At 39.2% G+C, this 21,611-nt stretch overlaps 1 protein-coding gene across 2 annotated transcripts; it reads right to left on the minus strand.

The window, feature by feature from the left end:
• Positions 1 to 793: 793 nt before the first annotated feature.
• Positions 794 to 20,968, minus strand: shisal1a (shisa like 1a). Of its 2 annotated transcripts, XM_046872458.1 has the most exons (5): positions 20,695 to 20,966; positions 10,760 to 10,933; positions 7,141 to 7,354; positions 4,774 to 5,085; positions 794 to 2,127 (listed from the first exon to the last, which is right to left on the minus strand). In XM_046872458.1, coding segments are annotated over exons 2-5 (594 nt in total). In that variant the 5' UTR covers positions 10,827 to 10,933; positions 20,695 to 20,966; the 3' UTR covers positions 794 to 2,126. The 2 variants fall into 2 exon arrangements, with proteins under 2 accessions (XP_046728414.1, XP_046728413.1); XM_046872457.1 differs by lacking the exon at positions 794 to 2,127 and having other exon boundaries at positions 4,770 to 5,085; positions 20,695 to 20,968.
• Positions 20,969 to 21,611: the final 643 nt, after the last annotated feature.

Below are 21,611 nucleotides of genomic sequence, written 5' to 3' on the forward strand. Positions count from 1 at the left end.
TTAACAATCAGAGAACGAGAGAGAGAGAAAGAGAGAGAGAGAGCTGGGTCACTTCAACCCTCGTTGGACAACTGTGTGGGTGTCAGGAAAAACAAGAATAAGCATCCAGGGTACATTCTGATGTTCCAGAGAGACTCAGAAAAAAACCCCAATAAGAAGCACAATCCCGAATCCAAGGACGATAATAAATATGTTTTCATTTTTTACAAACTGTATGAGCAAAGGTTTGTGGACACTTACGCATAAGATAGTTATGTGCTTCTTTTTAAACTCATTCCACATTGAGTCTTCATTTGCTGCTATAATAAGCTCCACTGTTCTGGAAAGATGTTCCACTAGATTTGTGAGATTGTAAGAGAGATTTGTAAAGGCAGGTACCGATGAAGGTGGGGTTTGGTCAGCATGAAAATGCATCCCAAAAGTGTCCAATAGGGTATATAGCACCATAGCAGGAGATATAGTTCAAAGACTTGCTCTGTTTACAAGAAATAACTTTTTGTTTATCTACTTTTCCATACCATCACCTTCAAAATTGTCTCCTTGCACAGAAATACAGCGCTCCCAGCATTCCTGCTACTTCTGGAATGGGTCTCTGAATGGTGTCAAAGCGGAAAGCTTCCTATGTACACAGGACAATGGCTTTTGGCACACTGACTTACAGTGCGAAGTTCGGTGCTCCCTGTGACTTTGCGTACAGTCTTGTGCTGTCATCTGTTGGCGTTACAAAACTAGTCGCGAAACGTTTTCTCACCTTGTATGTAAAATCAATGTAAAAAGAAAGATGATGCAGAAGTTATTGAACACAATGCAAAAGATAAATCTTTATTCATTAATTGTTTTTTTCAGCTTGTGACAGTAAAAATTGAACAAGTGCAATTACGACAAAACCGCATCCAAACACTTTTTATACAGTTGTAAAACCCACATTGAGAACAGGTGCGGTGCCACACTAACCCCGTAGTGAAATACACGTGCCACTACAATGCGACTGGTGCGAGGTGTACACTAGTTTGACTGTAAGGAAACTTCTCGCCGTCATGTTCCCATTGTTCCTGTACCACTCGAGTACGGTCTCGGGCTCAGTCACCACCTGTAACACCGACAGCAAGATCACAAGACGCTTTCTCTTCTAACACAATGTAATGGCGACACAACAATGTGCTTTATTGCAGGTTGACTAACTACTTGCTTCGACTATTATTCCTATCAACTCACCTCAAATCAGTGCACGTTTTTCCACGTGGGAAATAAAGCTACCGGCAGGATTCCTACCAACGGTGCATTCACATTGCTGCCAAAGCAGAGTTTTAAGGTCATGAAGAGAAGTTAATGTATCAGTATTTCTTGCTACAGATTTTTACTTTGGAAAGCTTTAAATCTACTGTCCATTTTTGCGAGAATGTGAATGCACCATGAGGCTAGTCTAAAGAAAAAACAAAACTCTATGAGGCAACATTACCACATAATCAAGTATAATTTGTTAGAGACGATATCACACACACACACATGAAATCCACCGTATGTTTTTTCTAACATGACCTATTGCTTTATCTGTCAACTTCAGTAGTTCAGATGTTCTTCACCTTATTGCGAGAATCGTCAATGTTAATGTGTGGATCAGACACCAACATTCTAACAATATTTTTCAAAGCCAAGTATGTATAATTGTATTAAAAAAAAAAGTACAATATGCTTTTTTTTTTTTTTTGGTCTTGAGTTTCTAGCCAAATGCCTTGGACCAGTACAATCGTTGAATAAATAAATGATCTTCCTGCTGAGACGTCTAAAAGAAACATTCAGTATTTCGAGTTTGCTGCAGTCTGTGTCACTGCGAGTTTCACACACACTAGAGATCACGTTTCTTCTTTACAACAGGACTCTTTGCAGTTGAATGGTCAGAGACAGTGTTTGTCCTGTAGTGCAGAAAAGGGACGAATAGGTCCTCACTGAACATCAGAGTGAAGCAACAAACAAAACAAAACAAAAAAACCCACATCACATGGAGAAAGTGAGATCAACTCGGAGTGTTACTCTGTGGAGAGTCAGTGAGTTGCCTGTTGGCTATTTCTTCTTGGCTTCTTCTGCCCTTTAAGCACAGAACATCTTAATGAATCAAGCTTCAAGTTTCTGGAAAGAGAAAACACAAAATTAAATTCAATACAATTGAATCAAATTCTATATAATTTTTCAGCCTTTTTTCTGACCTTCTGTGTCCTGGAGACCTTCACATGACCTCTGAATGTGTGCTGTGATACACTATATACCAAATTATTGAGAAACCTCACTTTTCCAGCCACATCCCCAAACTGTTCCCACAAAATTCGAGCATGTGAATCCCCCTGTGCACAAAGCCAGCTCCATGAACATCTGCTTTACAAAGGTTGGAGTGGAAGATCTCCAGCTATAGAGCTCTAGATCACCTTTAGGGTGAATGTGAACGCTGACTGCACCCCCAGGCCTCCTTACCTTCTCACCTACATCACTTTACCAACACACTTGTGGCTGAATGAGCGCTCTTTAGATCTAGAGGAACATCTTCCCAGAAGAGTGGAGGCTATTATAATAATAGGAAATGACGACTAAATGTGGAGTGAGATACCAATCTTATGTTCAGGTGTTCACAAACCTTTGTCCATCTAGTGTATTTTTCTGCATGATAAGAATATAAAATACAATCTTTGTGTTATAGAACAGAAAGAAATAGTTTTGTAGGTATTTAACTGTAAATCTTGTGTCTAATTATATATTAGTAATGAAGTCTGGAGGGAAGAACCAGAGACTCTCCTTATGCCTAATTAAAATCTTTCATTGTGCTTGTTTATTCCGATGATAAATGTCTTGTTCGGTGCAGCAGGCTGGTCTTTGCCCTCTCATGCACATGATAGAATTTTCAACCTGGGTGTTTCTTTGGCCCAGGTTGGAACACGCCTCATTATTAATGTATTGAGGAGAGCTTTTAAGTGGTATAAGGGCCAGCCGGGTTTAGTTATATGGGAGCGCTTCGTTTTCAGAGTAATCCCTGAGCTGCACATGGTCCATGATGAGAAGCTGAAATATCCGAGTCCGTCTGGTTTAAGAGCTTCATTTTAAATGCGAACTGAACACATGTCCTTAAATCCAGGTCTGCCTGAGCATGCTGAGATGAGCAGCTGGAGGTTATCATTCGAGCCTGTGTTATCTAATACAATAACTTTGGAGACCCTGATCCTTAACATTGCTCTAAAACAAACTCTACAGACAAAGGTTTATGGACACCTTTGGGTTCAAGTGAAGGGAAAATGTCCTGCTAACACATCCAAAGATGTCCTATACATGTGCCTTCAGGTTTGTATAAGAATCACATAGGCCTGGAAAAAAGACAAGACATTTTTTTTCGAAATTGTCGATGTATATATTGTTAATAGATTCGATTGCTTCATAAAGAGGCTACAAAACAATCTGCGCCTTCAAAAATGCAAAAAGGAATGCAGTCCTCATAAAAGGAAAAAGAAAACCTAACATAAAATAAACTCTGTCTGTAATATTATCCTAATGTTACAGGCTCCACATTTCTTCTTGAAAAGCCTAACAAATGCAGTTCAGAAGTGCATCTATCTCGCTCTGCACCATGAGCACCTTCTTCCCGTCTTCAAAGGCCAAGACACATCATTACATCTCACGCTAGATTCCACTTGCCTTCCTCAGATCACGTTTCAGCCCAAGTGGATCGCTGCCATCTTTGGAAATAAATTATATTCTGTGGATTTTATTTATTCATTTTTTTGTCTGTTAGATTTACTCCAGCATTAGAATAGAAAACTAAATGTCTATAGAATACATTTTATCAGTGGTACAATATGAATATGAGGAGTTTTTATTCGGGGGTCCGCATACTATATTTCTCATCTCCAGGAACAAGTACTCTTAGATCTCATTGATTGTATTGTTATACATTGCATTGATTTAGATTATATTGAAATGTCTAAAGGAAAAGATTTTTCAAATCTTTTTAAAACCAATTTTCATTTAGCTTCAGAATGGTCCGTTTTTTTTTACATCGTTAACCTTCTTAGTGAAGTCAGACGTATGAAACATATGGCAGACAAGAATGGATCTTTCATTTTCAGATTGCGTATCCCAGATGGTAACACCTTTTATCTTCTAACAGCAGCCAAGAATGCCTTCAGCACTGGCAAATTCTCAAGACATAGGTGTCACTGCAGTTCTGGGAATGGCCCACAACTTCAATAACATTTGTTCAGCAGGGTGCTCTTTTTCACCGACGATGACGACATGATCTGACAAATCGTTCCCAGCAACAGATGGTCTCGTATAAATACCAGGTTTTCTAAACTTCCCAATTATAAATTAGCTTAATTGAAAATAGACTGATTTAGCAGTTGTGTGTGTTTAAAAAGAATATTTCGGACTACTAAGAATGTAGATTGAAGAGAGCCAGGTTTATGTAGACCACCATGTTCTCATGATAGCATTATTTAGTTAATACTGGACATCTACACTATATGGATAACTGGGCATATGATTAGTATGTGCTTTTTGTATATTCCATTCCACATTTAATCCAATTTACTCTTAGTCAGGTTGAGTACTGATGTAGGTGAGATGATCCAAGAGGAGTTTAATAGGATTTGACCATATAGTGTATATGTAACCTGCAGACATGGTTCTCAACTCCACAAGATGCTACAGTGAAGTTTGTGGAAGACATAATTTGGCACTATTAAACTGGATATTATTACAAAACATAGATAATAATTTAGTAAGCAAACTCACCATGCTGTGGAGGTCTGGAAGGTCTGGAGGGTAGGACTCTCCACCTCTCCCCTTAAACTCTGTCTGGGATGATGTTGCTGATGTGGACCGTGGCTCAGACCTGTCCCTGAGCTCGGTTCTCCTTCCTGCGTGGTGGCGGTGCTGTGCCACTGGCTCCTGGCCTGTTTCAGCCACCGACCACCCAGTCCCCACTTCTCCAGATAGACACGACACACCTCATAGTTCATCGCTGAATAGTATAAGAAGTCCAAAGCCAGCAGAACCATGACGAAGAAACCATAAACCCACACACCAACGAGGGCGGTGTAATTACTGCAACGGTCAGCAGAGAACAGGACAAGGCAAAGCAGGAGAGTAAATTATTCAGGTACATGCAATATAAATGCAAATGTAAATTAAAAAAACACACTTAAATCATGAATATACACTAAATAAAATAAATATAAAGATACACATTAATAAATGAATATAATTATATAATGAATAAGTAATAATATAGCGCTCTCCGTTCAGCACGCATTCTCACGGGTAAAACCAATCAGCATGTGGTGTCAGTGGTTTGCCACTAGAGGCAGTCATAATGACAGCGGACCAAAAGCTGGAAAAACTATAAGTATCGAATTTTGCCAATCTAAAGGTGGCAATTATTTTTATTTATGTTTGGTTTTACGATTATTTTATACACACACACACACACACACACACACACACACACACACACACACACACACACATATATATATATATATATATATATATATATATATATATATATATATATATATATATATATATATATATATATATATACAGTATATATATAAAAACATAAAGGACCACCTCCATATTATCAGAAACCATATCATGTAATTATTACATTCAAAATGTGAAGAATGGTATTCGTTAGTAGTGCACATTGTAATGGGTATAATCTTTTATAGTCGAGTGCTTCTACAGTCTCTTCTATCATTCAGTTCAGCTCTAAAGTGCAATATCAAATTGAGAGGAGTAAATTGCCCCCTGATAGACTGAGCAAATAGATGATGATGACGATGCTCTCTCTGGTGTAATGTAAACCAATATTATGATAATGTAATATAAAGAATTTAATTATTTAAGTCGATAGCATTCATTTTTATATTTCAGATCTCTTTCAAGGATTATGGTAAATCAGTAAATTACAGTGAGTTTAATTAATCTGTTCTAAAACAAAGTTTAGTAATTTCAGGAATGAAGTAATATATCCAAGTGAGATCATTAAAACTGAGACCATAACCTTTCACTAAAATAAAAGGACACCAGGTAATAAATCTGGTCTGAGTACAGACACCATATGACTGTCTGGATTGACTTGGGTACTGAATGTGGTACTGACTATGGAGACCCTGGAGGCTCAAGTGAAGCCTAAAGTGTGAAATGACATTTGCTTAAACCCATCACTGAGTTACACAGAAGTATTAGGACACCGGACTTACTGATCTTTCCCGATGGGTGAAGGTTATTATAATACCAAATGGGGACTAAATGTGGAATAAAAAACACATAGTCATTTTATGGTCAGGTGTCCACAAACTTTCGGCTCTATAGTTTCAGTAAAAATGGATGGTTAATTTAAGAGTTGCACTATTACACTCTGTTGCCATGTACAGTATGTAAAGACCACTATTGGACAGTGGACCACATGTACCATATTATAGATATACACTTTATTAATTCCAAGAATTTAAATACGTGCATATAAGCCAGTGCTAATACTACTATATCTGCATTGACATGTGAAACAGAACATCTCTCTGTTTTCCTTCCTTCTCTCTTTCTCTCCCTCTTCCCCGGTATTACGGCACACACTGGATTCCAAGACACACTGAAGATCCAGAAAGCTACCTGACTCCTCTCACGTCTCCCTAAAATTGACACCAGGCACCCGGAGACTTCGCCAGAGACTTAGCTTTAACACCAAATTGGGATTAAAAAAAAAAGAGTATAATGAAAAAAAGGATCTATTTTCCATTAACTCTTTGGGTCAGATTCAGGAGCTTTAGTGCTGTATTTTTTAAATTTTTGAAGTAATTGGGTGGAATTTTTGCTGAAACATGGCAACTTTCATGCCCGTTAGTCAAATCTTGGCTATGGAGCTGACGTTTAATTTTGTTGCATTGTAACAGACAGCTGTTGTTTAGTCTTACGTGCTGCAGGAGTCTGAATAAATCACACTGAATGATGTATTGAAGAACATTTCATACTGAGACATCACCATGCCTAATGTTTTTCCAGCATTATACCAGAGAAGAGTTTTCTTTCCAAATTCTGCTCGTGGTTTTGTTGCGTCACGTGAAATAAAGATTAATATCCCAAGTTCTTACTGACTTGTGAGTGAAACCGTCAGACGTGGTGCTGAGGTTGAGCTGCATGACGCTCTGGAACTCGGTCTCGTTGCAGCAGTACTTGAAGGCCGTGTTGTTGTGGTGACAGCAGAATATGTAGGTCTTGTTGTCGGAAAGGCGAGGGCAGTGAAAGCCGAAGTGATAGCGCCCTTTGTGGTCCGAGTAGGGCTCGCAAACCCTGAAGTGGGCTGAAAGAGCTGCTCGAAGACAAAGGATGGAAAGAGGAGAGAAACAAAAGGTTGGAATTTCAGACATACAAGTGAGTGTCTGATGGCTCTGCATGAATTACATGAGAGAAATTTCTTCCTGTTTTTTTTCCCTTTCACATTTAAAACGTCACATTCACAGGGCACCTATACAAATTTCCATTACATCCTAGGGTATTATAAATGATTATCGAATCCTTGTCCTGTGCTGTCCCCTACTCATCTCATCCAAAATAACATGAAGCAGTCCTGACTCCTGTAATTGCACTGAACTGACATGTCCTGATGATCTGTCAAAAGTTGTAATATCTGACGAATGGCAAAGATGAACAGCTTCCTAATTCTGCTCTTCGTATACTGCGTGTATGTGTATGTTTGCTATCGAGTCTCAGCTGCTTGCCTCCAACATCATATTTGGCTTTTAACAGGAGGAGTGCGGACCACGCCATCATTTGCATATAGATTACAGCTGTGAGAGAATGACGGACGGATAAATTAGAAAGACAGAACAACTCACTCTGGCCCTTTTCCTTTTCCAGAGAGGAAATTTTGTAATAAAATGTCCGGAAATAAGGAAGATGTGATTCTTTGTCTAGCGATTTATCATCTATGGATCCTAAACTCTTCAGGACACAATGCTACAGAGAAATAACCAATAGCAAGATGATGTCAATGTCATGACCCAACATGCACTTCTCATAATACTGCACATAAAACTCCTGGTATACCTCACAGTCTATTGTTGTAGATTTGTTTCCAAAAAGTATTGGGACACCCGACTTTTTAAACCATATATGGTTCTTCTCCAGACTGTTTCCACAAAGTTAGAGGTTAATATAGGATGCTTTTGAATGGGCAGCATGACATTTTCTCTTTAGTGAAACCTAATCTGAGACCCAAGTAAGTTCCTTGAAGATATGCAATACATTGGAATGGAGTGGAAGATCTTGCATGGCCTGATATATGGATATCAACCTTTTGAGATGTTTTTTTTACTCTGACTGTAACCCCAGGCCTTCTCATCTTGCCTACAAGCTGGGAATAGCAGGGGAAGTTATTTGGCCCTCGGATGTGTAGCTATCAACCGACCCGGTAAGAAGTCAAGCCATAATACAAGGTTCTCGTATTTAGGGGGGGAAAAAAAGGAAGCGAATGAGAAAGCCAGGGATATGAAATGAAAACCACCTGTTCAGCTCTGTTTTTGTTCTCCGATGGCAGCCAAAAACAATGTGTTTTTATTTTTTTATTTTTTATTCGCTGCATTTATTAATGCTGTGCGGTGTTTTTGGTGCTATTAGTATTCGTTGATTTGTATTTTTTTCTGCATCCAACACTTCTCATACTAAGACGCGAATGCTAAATGAGTGTTTCTGAAGCGGGTGTCTGGGAACAGAGACACCTGACAGCCAGCTCGAATACCTGTCTATATCTCTCTCCATGGTAACTGCTCAGATGTGTGTTTCATTCACAGAGCTGGCTCGCAGTGCAGTTAGACACATGCTGAAGTGATTTAGGAGGTAACAACACCACACACACACACACACACACACACACACACACACACACACACACACACACACACACACACTGCCTACACCCTCTCCTGCACCTTCCCCCATCTATTTAAAACTGAATTTGGCACATCCACCAGAGCACATCCTGCTTCTTCAATCCACTTACTCGCAGACAAAATTTGTAGAAATTGTCACGAGCTGCTGTGAGTCTCTTTGAACTCCTCTGAGCTACAAAGAAGAAAAATCATATGCCCCATCTGTAACCCCGTTCTTGCTCAAACTGTATTTATTAATGCCATCATGCTTACATTGGAGTGCAACAAAACTCCCAAAGTGACCACAGTTGTAATTTTATTATGCTACTCTGAGGCATTTTAATATCAATAAAAGCAGGAAAATGAAATAAAAAGAGATACAATTTTTCATACATTACATTTAGTCACCAGGTATATAGTGTTTTTGGCAGCATGTTTATTCTACCAGATAAGTAGATTCATTTCTATTTGGATCAAGAAGATATGTTTTTATTCAGAAGGGTCTAGTGCTCTGGTAAACCTCGACGGTTGGCTCACTGGATTTATAGAGGTTAAAATCCTCTCATGAGAGTTCTGGCCAATACGGAGACTCAGCATGTGTTTGCTGGCAAGACACTTTGGGTGTGTGAATCAACCTGGTTATGATTTTATAATAAAGGCTTTTTTTGCTCATAATAACTGGTTGACTGACTGTGAGAGAGATTTTCTTTTAAAAAGATATTGAATAATTACAGATGTTTTTTGGAAAGTACTGCTTGTCCTCAAATGACTTGGTATAATTGTGTCTGTCTCTGTTCCAATTACGATATGGCTGCCTCTGGAAAAATATAGGAGGATACGTGATATCACAGGCGTTTCGCAGGAGTTTTGGAAGGGGTCTCTCTCACTGATGAAGCTGGATGGCAGATTGATAAATGAGTTTCTCCTCAGGAAGGATAAATTTCTTCCATGCGGTGGGGCGATAGGATTTTCTGTTACCGAGCTTTAATTCAATTAGAAATGCTATTTTACCCAAAATGATCTGCTATAAAGTAATGTATTGTTTCCTATATGAAGTCAAATGCAGTTTCTCTGCTTTAATCATTTGTTTATTTATTCATATTTAGTAGTTTCTTTATCCTGGCCAAGGTTGGAAGATCCGTGTTGTTAGATGTTACTTATCAGTCACATTAGAACCACCTGCCTTGTATTGGGTAGTTCCTTCTTGTGCCACCAAAACAACTAAACCATCAAAATATGGACTTCACAAGACCTTTTTGGGAAATCCTTTAAGATCTGTAAGTTGTGAGGAGGAGCCTACGTGGATCGGACTTGTCAACAGGATCAAGATCTAAGGATGAAGTCCAGGATCAACGTGCTGCAGTGGAGATGTTCATGCTCTCCACTAGATTTCGAGGCCTGGCAGAGGGCATTAGTGATCATTCAGCTACAAAAGGATCAGACACTGATGTTGAGGAGGTCAGACAGTCTGGGAGTCAGTTAATGGGGTTGAAGTTCTTCCACTCCAACCTTCACATCAGCAATGCTGAGTTTATTAATTCTATATATACCATTCATAATTGGTCTCAACCAAAGATGTGTGTGGGGGTTGTTTTATTTTTTTAACTCTCACAAACGTATTACTTTGGTTTTTTTCTGTCAGTTATATTTTTAATGAATGTATTTTTTCATATATGTCTAAAACATCATATTTGCTGAATCCTGCAAGATCCTAACTTGATTTAGGTGTATTAGCAACGTAGTTATCTCACATGTCTTTTAATAAATAATAGAATACAAAAGAAAACTACAAAAATCAGTTTTTTACTCTATCTTTGTAATCTTATCTGTTCTCCAGTGGAGCTCACCTGCAGTGGAGAGCAGGAGGAAGATAACGGCCAGGGTGTTGGAGGACCAGTGCCCTCGCATGGTCATCTCTCTGTCCTCATGAAGAAAAGCAGGGCGCAGGAGAAGGAAGGGAGGTGTGACCTAACACACACGCATTGCTTCCTTTAGTCTGCTTACGCTCGTCATACTGCAAACTGTTAAAAAAACAAAACAAAAAAAAACTAAGACATACTTAGTGGCTCTCAGCAATCACTCACTCCATTAGTGTCTGCTTTTTGAACATCCTATTCTGCATGGGGTCAGCATTCCATTTTATCCCAATGGTGTTCAATAGGGTTCAAAGATCTATAGCTGGAGATCTTCTGCTCCAACCCAGATCTTCATGGATAGATCTTCCAATTTTAAACTCCAACAGTTTGAGTACATATGGCTGGAAACGTCAGGTGTCACAATACTTTTGCCCATATATGGTTAAAAAGGGGTCAGTAATTTGTTGGAGGAAACATAAGAGACACTTTTTAAACATAAACAGATTTTTACACTCCTTCTTTATTGAAACTCTGTGTAGTTACAATTACATTGTGTTTTATATTTGTTATATTTAATGAGCTCTCTCTCTCTCTCTCTCTCTCTCTCTCTCTCTCTCTCTCTCTCTCTCTCTCTCTCTCAGCTTTCCTCCAGGAATATATTTTGTATTTTACTTTCTGCCAACATTTAGCTCAGCTGTGTACTGGCCAAGGAAAGAAAGGCACTCCAGCTCAGTCGTCCAGGTCATTAAATTGTCTAGGAGTTGTAAGTCAAAGCGATTGAAATTCGCTACGAACTCTACGCATTTTTGCATCTCATCTGAACTGTTAAACTCCGTCGACTGACTGCCAAAAAGTCCTCATGATTCTACCGCTTTGATTACAGGTACAGGTAAAACTCATGTCTTTGTCAGGTTACTAAGCAAAACCTTTCTCTAGTACAAACACTCCCCTCAGTCCCACATGTCTACCTGACAGAAATGGTGGTCTATAATTTTTTTTTACCTTTTAAGACCTACATTTGCAGTGTCTGAGCATTTTCTATTAGTGTCAGGTGTCCTAAAAGGGAACTAAAATCAATACACTCTCTAATATACACACCACACTGCAATGACCACTGCAATGACAGCAATAATAGATATAACAAACGTGACCATTTCCGAAGTTGGGAAAAGTGTTCTCAGTGGAATAAATCCATTCGTCAGAGCTGCTGCTTTTACACACATTTCTAGATTTTCAATGTGTATAATTACCACATGTAGAAGTTATAAGTACACAGCATTCCACATTTCATCCCAATTTGCACTTATAATTCCCTCCACTCTTCTGGGAAGATATTCCACTAGATTTTGAGAAGGGAAAAAGTCATGCTACTGCATCCAAAGACCATCTGAGACAATGAAGTGCCTTCAGCAAATCTGAAAGCACACAATGACCCAAACCTGTCCTAGCATGACACAAAGCCAGCTCCATGAAGATTTGGTTTGAAAGATCTTGCCCTGGTATAGACCTATAAACCCTATTGATCACATTTGGTAAGAACTGGTTGAGTTGTTTGTTCCAATTTTTTTGTACTAATTATTTATAGGGCCTGACTGCTATGAGCTAGTTAGGTTAGCTTTTTGGTTAGCCTGTTGACTAGCTTGCTAAGTCCAGCTAAAACTAAATATATACAACTATATACAGCTGATTTGGCTAATCGGCAGTCTTTTATCAGTGTCTTAAAGTCTTTTTTTGTGTTTTATTGTGAACAACTGTGTTTTTATTCCTCATCACCTCTTGTGTACTGTCGATAAAGTCGGTGGATGGAGTCAACACACCTGCGATCTGAATGTTTACCTTCTTTTACCATTTCAACTTGTCTCTAATTGCTACTTGACAATTTGGCAACAGCAGCATGGTGTATTTTTAAGGTTTGTGTTTGCTTTCCATTGGTGTCAGACAAAATACAATGGCTTCAGACGTGTGAAAATATCAGCTCGGTAAAAGACAGAAATACGTATGAGTATAATTTGATATCATTGAACTGATATGAATTAAAAAAGAATTCAACAGAAGCATTTTACACAGAGACCAGAAAAAAAAACATGAACAAGTAGGGGCCTGCTGAGAAGCCAAATGTTCTCACTTATTGTAAATTTAGCAGACCTGGGGGGAGAAAAGAGTAGTTTTATCCAAAAAAATAAGTGAAAATCACAATATATACAAAAGTATCGGGACACCAGATATTCCCAGGAATATGTGGTTCTTCTCCAAAATGTTAGCACAAAGCTGGAGGTAAAGAAGATTTTCCCTTTCTTTTAACTAGAAGACACCAAACCTGTTCCAGTGTGACAAATCCCCTGTGCACAAAACCAGCTTGATATTGAACACTTCTGAGAAGTATTGTATGCAGACTGAACCCCAGGATCTTCTCACTCTTTATCAGAACATCTTTCCAGAAGATTGGAGATTATTATAACATTAAATGAGGACTAAATGTGAAACGAGATTTTCAACCGATCTTATGCGTAGGTGTCCATAAACTTTTGATCATATATTGTATTTTGAATATAGTCAACTATATCTAGTATTTCTTTATATAGGATTCTAATAAACTAAAATTGAGATGGTGACTTGTAGTAATACACTATTTCTCAAGCTTGTTCTTAAAGCACATTTCTAGAAATACATTTTTCGATCATTTGTGCATATCGATTAGGATCATTTGATAAATTAAAAATGACACTTTATATGCTATGTTATAATTCTACTCTGCAGCCCTTACTCATTCATGACCATGACAGTTAAGCAGGTCTGAGCAGAGATGATATACTGTACACTAGAAAAACACAGAGACTGTAAACAGAGAACAATGCTTCCAGTCACAACACAACTCCTACCTTTCAGCTCCATGACTCCCAGAGAGTGAGAAACTGGAGATCGTTTTTTCTTTTATGATTCCCAAAACACATGCTTCATTTTTTCTTTTTACATCTAAGTTTTTACAGAAAACTTCATGCCCTGAGGTGCTCCTTCAAACTCCTACCACATAGCATGCATTATAAGGACAAAAGTTTATGGACACCTGAGCAGAAGATTGGTATGTGCTTCATAAACATCCTATTGCACATTCAATCCCCATTTGTTGGTTAAGATTTGTAGATATTTGTGCCATAAGGGTGTTAGTAAAGCCAGTGAGGCGAGGAGGCCATGGGTCATTGATCCAATTCACCTTAAAGTTGTTCAACAGGGTTTCTAGCTCTATAGGAGATCTTTCACTCCAAACCATGTAAAGCATACCTTCATGGATTTTGTTTTGTGCACAGGATCTCTGTTATGCTGGAAGAGGTTTGAGTCTCCTAGTTCAAGGGAAGGGAAAATTTCATGCTAGCACAAGGAAAGAGCCATTTAGGGCGTATGCAAAAGTCAGGTGTTTCAGGTGCCTTTTAGATTTGAATATGCCCAACCTTCTCAACTCTTTCCTATGACTATAACACATACATTAAAGCTTGAAATAAATTAGCTACAACAGCAGAAGATCTCACCGGGTTCCCAGCTTATCCGGATAAACTTTGGACGTTTTGCATTATAAATGAATAAATATATATATGTGTGTGTGTGTGTGTGTGTGTGTGTGTGTGTGAGTGTGAGTGTGTGCATGTATTATGCTGCTGTCACATGATTGGCTGAATAAATAATTGTATGGGTGTATATGTGTTTCTAATAAAGTGACCAGTATGTGTATAAATAATTCCATGCGAATGACACAGAAGGGGCGTTCCTACAGAAAAATGATTTCCACTAATACAATGAAAGAATACAATGTGGAATACTCCAAAACATGGAGCTCATAGAGAGCATGCTAATGGTAATCAGACAAGAAACATCAGACAAGCACGCTAAGGCAGGGATTCTCCGTTTGATATACTAGTCGGAGTAAATACAAAAGCGCCAGAGCAGATGTTCTCTGACACATATGGAGCACAAAGACTGGAAGAAAAACATCTTGGTGAGAAAAGCAGATGCGTGTTACTCTACGACACGGAGGGATTCCACAAGGGACATCTGCTTCCGTGTGTGTGAGTGTGTGTGGGTGTGTGTGGGTGTTTAAGAGATAGACAAGTGTGGCAAAAAGGGAGCGGTATGATGCAATAGTTTTAATGAGTAGTGTTTCTCTGCAGCTCAGAATCCTTTTTGTCCATTATTGTTCTCTCTCTCACTCGTTCTCTGCCTAAGTGTCGATCATTTCTCTCACCTCCTTCACTCTCTCCATTAACTTCACTCTTATCGATAAATCTGAGTTCAGTTTACCGCTACACTAACAGCCCTTGCACTTCGAGTTGACGGTCTGTCATAACGCATCTCCATGCCAAACCACCCCCATGTTCCTGTCGAAGCTCCTAAAGGAAACTCATTAGTTATAATAAACATGAAGGCAATCCGCAATCTCACACTAACGATCTCGCGCTCGCACCTACGTCAGTTCGTTGTGCTTCACAAATTGTCTCAAATCGTTTTCCACCGTAAGGTAAGAAAAAGGAATTGGTGGAGCATTGATGCTTTGAAGTTACGGTATGCCTTAATAAATACACTAAATAGACAAGTTTGGGGACACGTGAGCATTAGCTCGAACATCCCATCCCACATTTAGTCCCATTTGCTGTTATAGTAAGCTCCACTCTTTTGGGAAGATGTTCCACTAGATTTGTGGAGATTCAATCAGCTACAATGTTGTTAGTGAAGTCAGGTAGAGATGGAGTTGAGGTGAAGATGCCTGGGGTGCAGTCCCAGAGGTGTTTAATAGGGTTTAAAACTCTATAGTAGAATATCCATTCCAAATCATACACAGCAGATCTTCATTGTCATGCTGGAACAGGTTTGGGTCTCCGAGTTCAAAAAGAGATGTCCAAAGATGTCCGATACAATTGTGTGCCTTCAGTAACAGTTTGGGAATGAACCACATATGGCTGGAAAAGTCAAGTGTTCCTATATTTTTGTCCCTACAGTACAGTGTAACTTAGAGGATCATAATCGTATCAAGAACGAAGTTCTGCCAGAATTTCATTCTGGTTCTTGGACTGTTAGTACCTCGTGGTCTGCTGCGAATTTGGACATCTGCTGCGTGTCTCGGATTTGAACCAACACTCTGCTTTTATATGCTAAAAAAGAGAAAACACAAACAAATGGCTCACAATAATGTCCCATACACACACACACAGGGCCTGGAGCACGCGGTTACCTTGGAAACACACCGAGAGATAAAGACAGCAAAGTGTTTTATTTTTAACTACGTGATTATGATCTCTTTTGTGGTGATGAAGACATGAGATGCTCAGGTGGACATCCCTGGAGACGCAGGGTCAAAAATTTACTCTGTTTTGATCACGCCGGAGTTTTTCACACTTTCAGTGTTGCGTAGTGGTTAAAAAAAAACAGCAGGTTGGTACATTGAGAATAAAACAATATGGTGATACACTGTATGGATAAAAGTATCAGGACGTGTAGGATGTTTGCTGGATGCTTGCATTTGCTCTTTCAAATGAACTAGAAAACCCAGACGTGTTCCAGCATGACAGTGCCCCTGTGCACAAAGCCAGCTCCTTGAAGATCTTGGTTGGAGTGGAAGATCTCCTGCTATAAAGTTCTAACCTTCTTAAACACGTTTGTGTTAAATTTGGACATGATACATGTACAGCTTTGAAAAATTGGATTAAATTGAAAAAAAGAAAACAAAACTCTGCTCTTACATTATTGTGTCCTTGGATGCAAAATTGCATCTATAGGGAGTTCCACAGAGAGAGCTGTGTGCATGCTGGACAAAACCCTGCCTGCTCTTTCTCTCAAGGCCAGGCGGGAAATGTGTGCACAAGTGAACAAGAAACAGAGACAGAGGAAGAAATGCCTAAGGAGAGAAAGAAAGCTGCAGAGAAAACGGAGAAAATGAAAAGAGAGGAATGAGTAAGAACATTGCAGATGGGTCAAGGGAAAGAAAGAGACTAGGAAAAGGATGAGCCAGAATGACAGGGGCAGACCAACAAAAATAGGACAGGTAATAATCAATCCACTGTGCTCTGAAATCATTATGAGCTTCGTCCTGATCTGTCATGCAGTCGCTCTTTAGAGAAGATATTCATAATTATATTAACATTTAATATGATGATTTTTAAACAGGAAGCTGTAACAAGGCAACTCTCTTTCTCTCTCTCTCTCTCTCTCTCTCTCTCTCTCTCTCTCACACACACACACACACACACACACACACACACACACACACACACTCAGTGTCTTCATATTAAACATCTCCTCCGCAGCTTTGTCACATGCTCGCAGCTCAAAGAAGCCCGTCTAGATTCAAAACATCCGCAGGGCTGCACGCAAACCCGTTTTGAATTTGAATAAGTCACTGTTTACCCCCCAAACTTGAAACGACAATGCACAAGAGCAACACTGAGAAAACACGGCACAGCAGCTTTCAAGAAGCCTGAGATTTCTACAAAGCTTCACAAGTGTCATTATGCCAAAATGAGGTCCAGAGCAGGCGATCTCCTCAATGGGCTTGGATTGGACATCTGGTCTGTCTGAAACACACGAATCATCCAAAATTCAAATCTTTTTCATCCATTTAGCAGAATTAATAGATAAATATCCATCCATCATCTTAAACATGAGAGTAAACAGTGATGGATGTCTACTCTATTAGACAGACCATAATAATAATAATAATAATAATAATAATAATAATAACCTAACACTTTTTTTCCAGCATCATGTTTTTCGCTTAAATTCGTTCTTTCCTGCTCTAGAAAAATGTGGAATTATTTGGCATCTTCTGGCTTATTACACTTAAAAAGGAAACACTGATCAACACGTCCAGATGAAATGCTCAAGCAATGTCAGCGCTCTGGTTTTCGTCAACGGTGCATCTTCAGGTGGAGGGATCACACGGGAAAAACCCTCTGAATGTTTTGTGACAAAAAAGAAGCTTTTGATGTTGTCCATCTTTGAGGTGCTGTCGTCTTTTTATTAAATATTATTGTTACCAGTGCATGAGTTCTTCCAGAAGAGTCTGAGAAGTTTCATTCGGAAGGCAGAGGCTGATGGTTTCCTTCAGGAGTTTCGTGTGATCATGGGTGGGTGTAAGAAGTGTAAGAGATCAGTAAACTTCTGAGAAAATGTAATCTCTCACACACACACACACACACACACACACACACACACACACACATATACACACATCAAAATGTCTTTTTATCGCCTACTTGAGTGGATTTGTTTACACTCACCCACTGTTCACCTCATCAGCTCTTAGTAATGCAAGACAAATGTGTGGATCGTAACCCGAATGCTCCACACGTTCACACAGAGTGCACTTTATATTCAACACTCAGCTTTCCCACTACAGCGGCCCCCAAAAGTGATCATTACACCAACCACAGCAGGTCATTCTGCAAAAATGGCATGTTTGCTGAGCTGCAGTTCTGTATTTGTAACTATACGATATCAGTTCATGAATTCAACTCCAGAATAAATAGATTTAGCATCATAAATAAGTTTCTCTCTTAAATATATTTATCCTTAATGAGAAAGCCAGAGGTGATTATGGTGAAGGAAAAACTCCTTGAGATGAGATGAGGAGGAACCAGACTCTCCTCATCCGAGTGACCCCCGCATGTCCGATCACTATAGTGTCATTATAGCACACTAATCACAATCACAATCCATCCTCAGTGTTTAACCCTCTACAGTCACCTTATGGATCATTAGGTTTCTCATCCTCAATAGCAGGAAATGGTTTCCAACTGAGAAAAACTCCATCAGTTTGTGGAAAGTGTGGCCATTTTTATGTCAACCCTTCAAAAAAGAGTTGAAATAAAAGTCTTTTTGTCATGGTGTTCTCTTCCTGGAGGCAAATCGACCCCTGCTGTTTTGATATGATGGCTGAAATATGACTATTAATGCTTTTTGTTCGCTTCCTAAATGTATGACTTTCCATGGCTAAAAGCAGAAGCCTACATTTTAGGTTCTGGTCCTACTTTTTTTTCACCTTTTCTATCAAGATAATGCTTCCGAAGGGTCTGTGCACATCAATAAATGTGTTTTGAAAAATGGGTTCCAGGGAGAATTGAGCACTTGGGATCATTTAAAATAGTCTTAAAGAGCAAAACGGGACTCCCGGTGTGACCATCAAACACTGACTCGCAGAGGCTGATGGAGCCCCTGGGAGAAGGTACTACTCTTCATCACTCCATCTTAAAGTGCACTCGTCTTCACTGCAGTGGCCCTGACTGCTCCAGGGTGGGTTTTGCGAGGCCGATGGTAGAACCACTCAGATTTTCTCAACAAGCACATAAACGTAACAACAGACAACAAAAATGCCGATCAAACTCTTCTGAGATCCAGAAGAGACTTGAATGAGCCTTAAACATTTAGTACAATGTGCTCATGTTGAACTAGTTTAATTACAGAAATTAAATGGAAAATACCGGAAAATCTCCTCACATGCCACAGATCCACTTATTATATTCAATAACTAAATCTGATATATATATATATATATATATATATTTTTTTTTTGTGTGTGTGTATTTTGTATATATAATAAACAAGTTCACTTTTTATCATAAGGATAATAACAGTGATTTTACTGACAATGATATAAAACATATGAAATGATTTTATTCGTACAATTACATTTTACGTCTTCAAGGCTTACTTTATTATCCTAACAATGAAAAACATGCAAATTGAGAGAGCAAGTGAACGTTTTCTTCCCCCATCCCTTAATCCTAAACACCATCCCTTTTCTGATCCGCGCGGTGGAGACTACAGTCGTGCATCATCTGACGTTAGTTCAGAAGGCTGTTCTCTTCTCATTTGCACATTAAAACGTGGACAAACAACAGACGATGTGGAATATCTCTTTCATCAGGACAGCTCTTTAGTCATAGCTGAACACGGAGATTCGTTAGAGGCAGCGATTAAACTGCGATCAAACGCAGAAATTCAACTGGATTCGTTCAGACACGGATCTAACACCGTGTCTTAATTTTACACTTTCCAAAGTCGAGCAGGAGAACGTCTGTCTGATTACACACGATATAGACAAAAGTATTGGGACACCTGACTTTTCCAGGTATATGTGGTTTTTTCCCAAACTGTTATCACAAAGTTGAAAGCACACAATTTGGATGCAGAAGCATGACATTTTCCCTTGCACAAAACCAGCTCCAAGAAGATATATGTTGGAGTGGAAGCTCTCCTGCTATAGCACCGAGCATTGAACCTCTTTTCAGAAGAGTGGAGTGAAGTGTCATTGGAACACTAAATGGACTAAATGTGGGTCTTTGGGCATTTTTTCTACAGAGATTACAGGGTTTCGGGCAGACGAGTTGGTCTGCGTGTGTCTCCGGTGTCTCTTTGGTATGAGGGTTTCTCCTGCGTGGACGCACATGGATGAAGTTCCGCTCTGCCTGAAAGAACCACTTTAAAGTGACTAGTTTTTTTTTTCCAACTAGACCCAAAGCTCTGTCTCTAGATGCTCTTGTTATTATTGAGCTACCACTATTCCCACTGCTAGTCGCAATCCGTGCCCAGAAAGGAAAACACACAGACACACAGAGACAGCAAAATGTAAATGTCCACATACCCATGCAAAATCACACACACACACATTGTGAACATTTAATAGAAATTGACCTCTGGACCAGAAGCGAGCAAATCATTTAACAAACTGATCTGAGCAAAGGATTTCAACAATATATATATATATATATATATATATATATATATATATATATATATATATATATATATATATAAAATGCACCACTATTTCTAATATACGTACAAAAATATAATATATGCACAAGATCCTGAACAAAAAACTTCAAGTGAAGCAAAGTTGTTTTTAAAGTTGTTTTTAATCCAAAGCAGAAATGTGCTCTTACCCATGACTGAATAAAGCTGGAGCCCGTATTCCTCCTGTTTCTTTTTTTTCTTTTTTTTTAGTTTGCAGCCTCCTGCAGGATATTGAACATGTTCTTCACGCAGCCTGGATAGAGACAGTCCACTGCTCTACACACACACACACACTCACACACATTCTACTGCTGCAGCAGCTGTGAAGTAAAAAGCAGTTAGGAGTGTGTGGGACATTCAGAGTAAACAAGTGGGAGAGAGAGAGAGAGAGAGAGAGAGAGAGAGAGAGAGAGAGAGAGAGAGAGAGAGAGAGAGAAGGAGGGAGGGAGAGGAGGAGAGAGGAGGAGGAGGAGAGCTGCACACTTCCTCTGCACTCAATCCTGCACCCACACTGGTAATACAGAGTGAGTGAGACTGAGAGAGGTATGGGCTGAACCTGAGTGAATAACTAATAGAGAGAGAGAGAGAGAGAGAGAGAGAGAGAGAGAGAGAGATCAACTGTGTGTGTGTGTGTGTGTGTGTGTGTGTGTGTGTGTGTGTGTGTGTGTGTGTGTGTGTGTGTGTGTGTGTGTGTGTGTGTGTGTGTGTAAAAGACAAAATTTTGTCTATAAACGGCTCCAGTAGCAAGCATTTCAATACAATACTATGTGTGTGTGTGTGTGTGTGTGTGTGTGTGTGTGTGTGTGTGTATTTCAGAGTGCTCAGATTAGGCATTAGCTATTAGGAATGTCAGATAAATAAATATATGTATATAAATGAAAAGCAATACAAAACTAACGAAGAAAAGAAAAAGTGCAGATGAAAGAAAAATACACCCCTATGTTTTTTATCGATACTTTTGCTTTCAAAAAAACGCCCATAAAATAATAAGCAGCAGGACAAACGTCAAACGTCTTCATCTGAACCAGCTGGGTTTTCTTATGTTCTAAAGATCACGTATGGTTTG

This window comes from Silurus meridionalis, chromosome 18 (assembly GCF_014805685.1).
Source record: "Silurus meridionalis isolate SWU-2019-XX chromosome 18, ASM1480568v1, whole genome shotgun sequence".
Lineage (NCBI taxonomy): Eukaryota > Metazoa > Chordata > Actinopteri > Siluriformes > Siluridae > Silurus > Silurus meridionalis.

Coding starts and splice junctions, on each gene's coding strand:
- shisal1a (XM_046872457.1), bottom strand. CDS start 10,826: ATGACCATGCGAGGGCACTGGTCCTCCAACACCCTGGCCGTTATCTTC. Junction 7,355..10,759: donor CCTCCTGCTCTCCACTGCAG/GTGAGCTCCACT, acceptor GTCTTCGAGCAG/CTCTTTCAGCCCACTTCAGG. Junction 5,086..7,140: donor TCTGACGGTTTCACTCACAA/GTCAGTAAGAAC, acceptor TGACCGTTGCAG/TAATTACACCGCCCTCGTTG.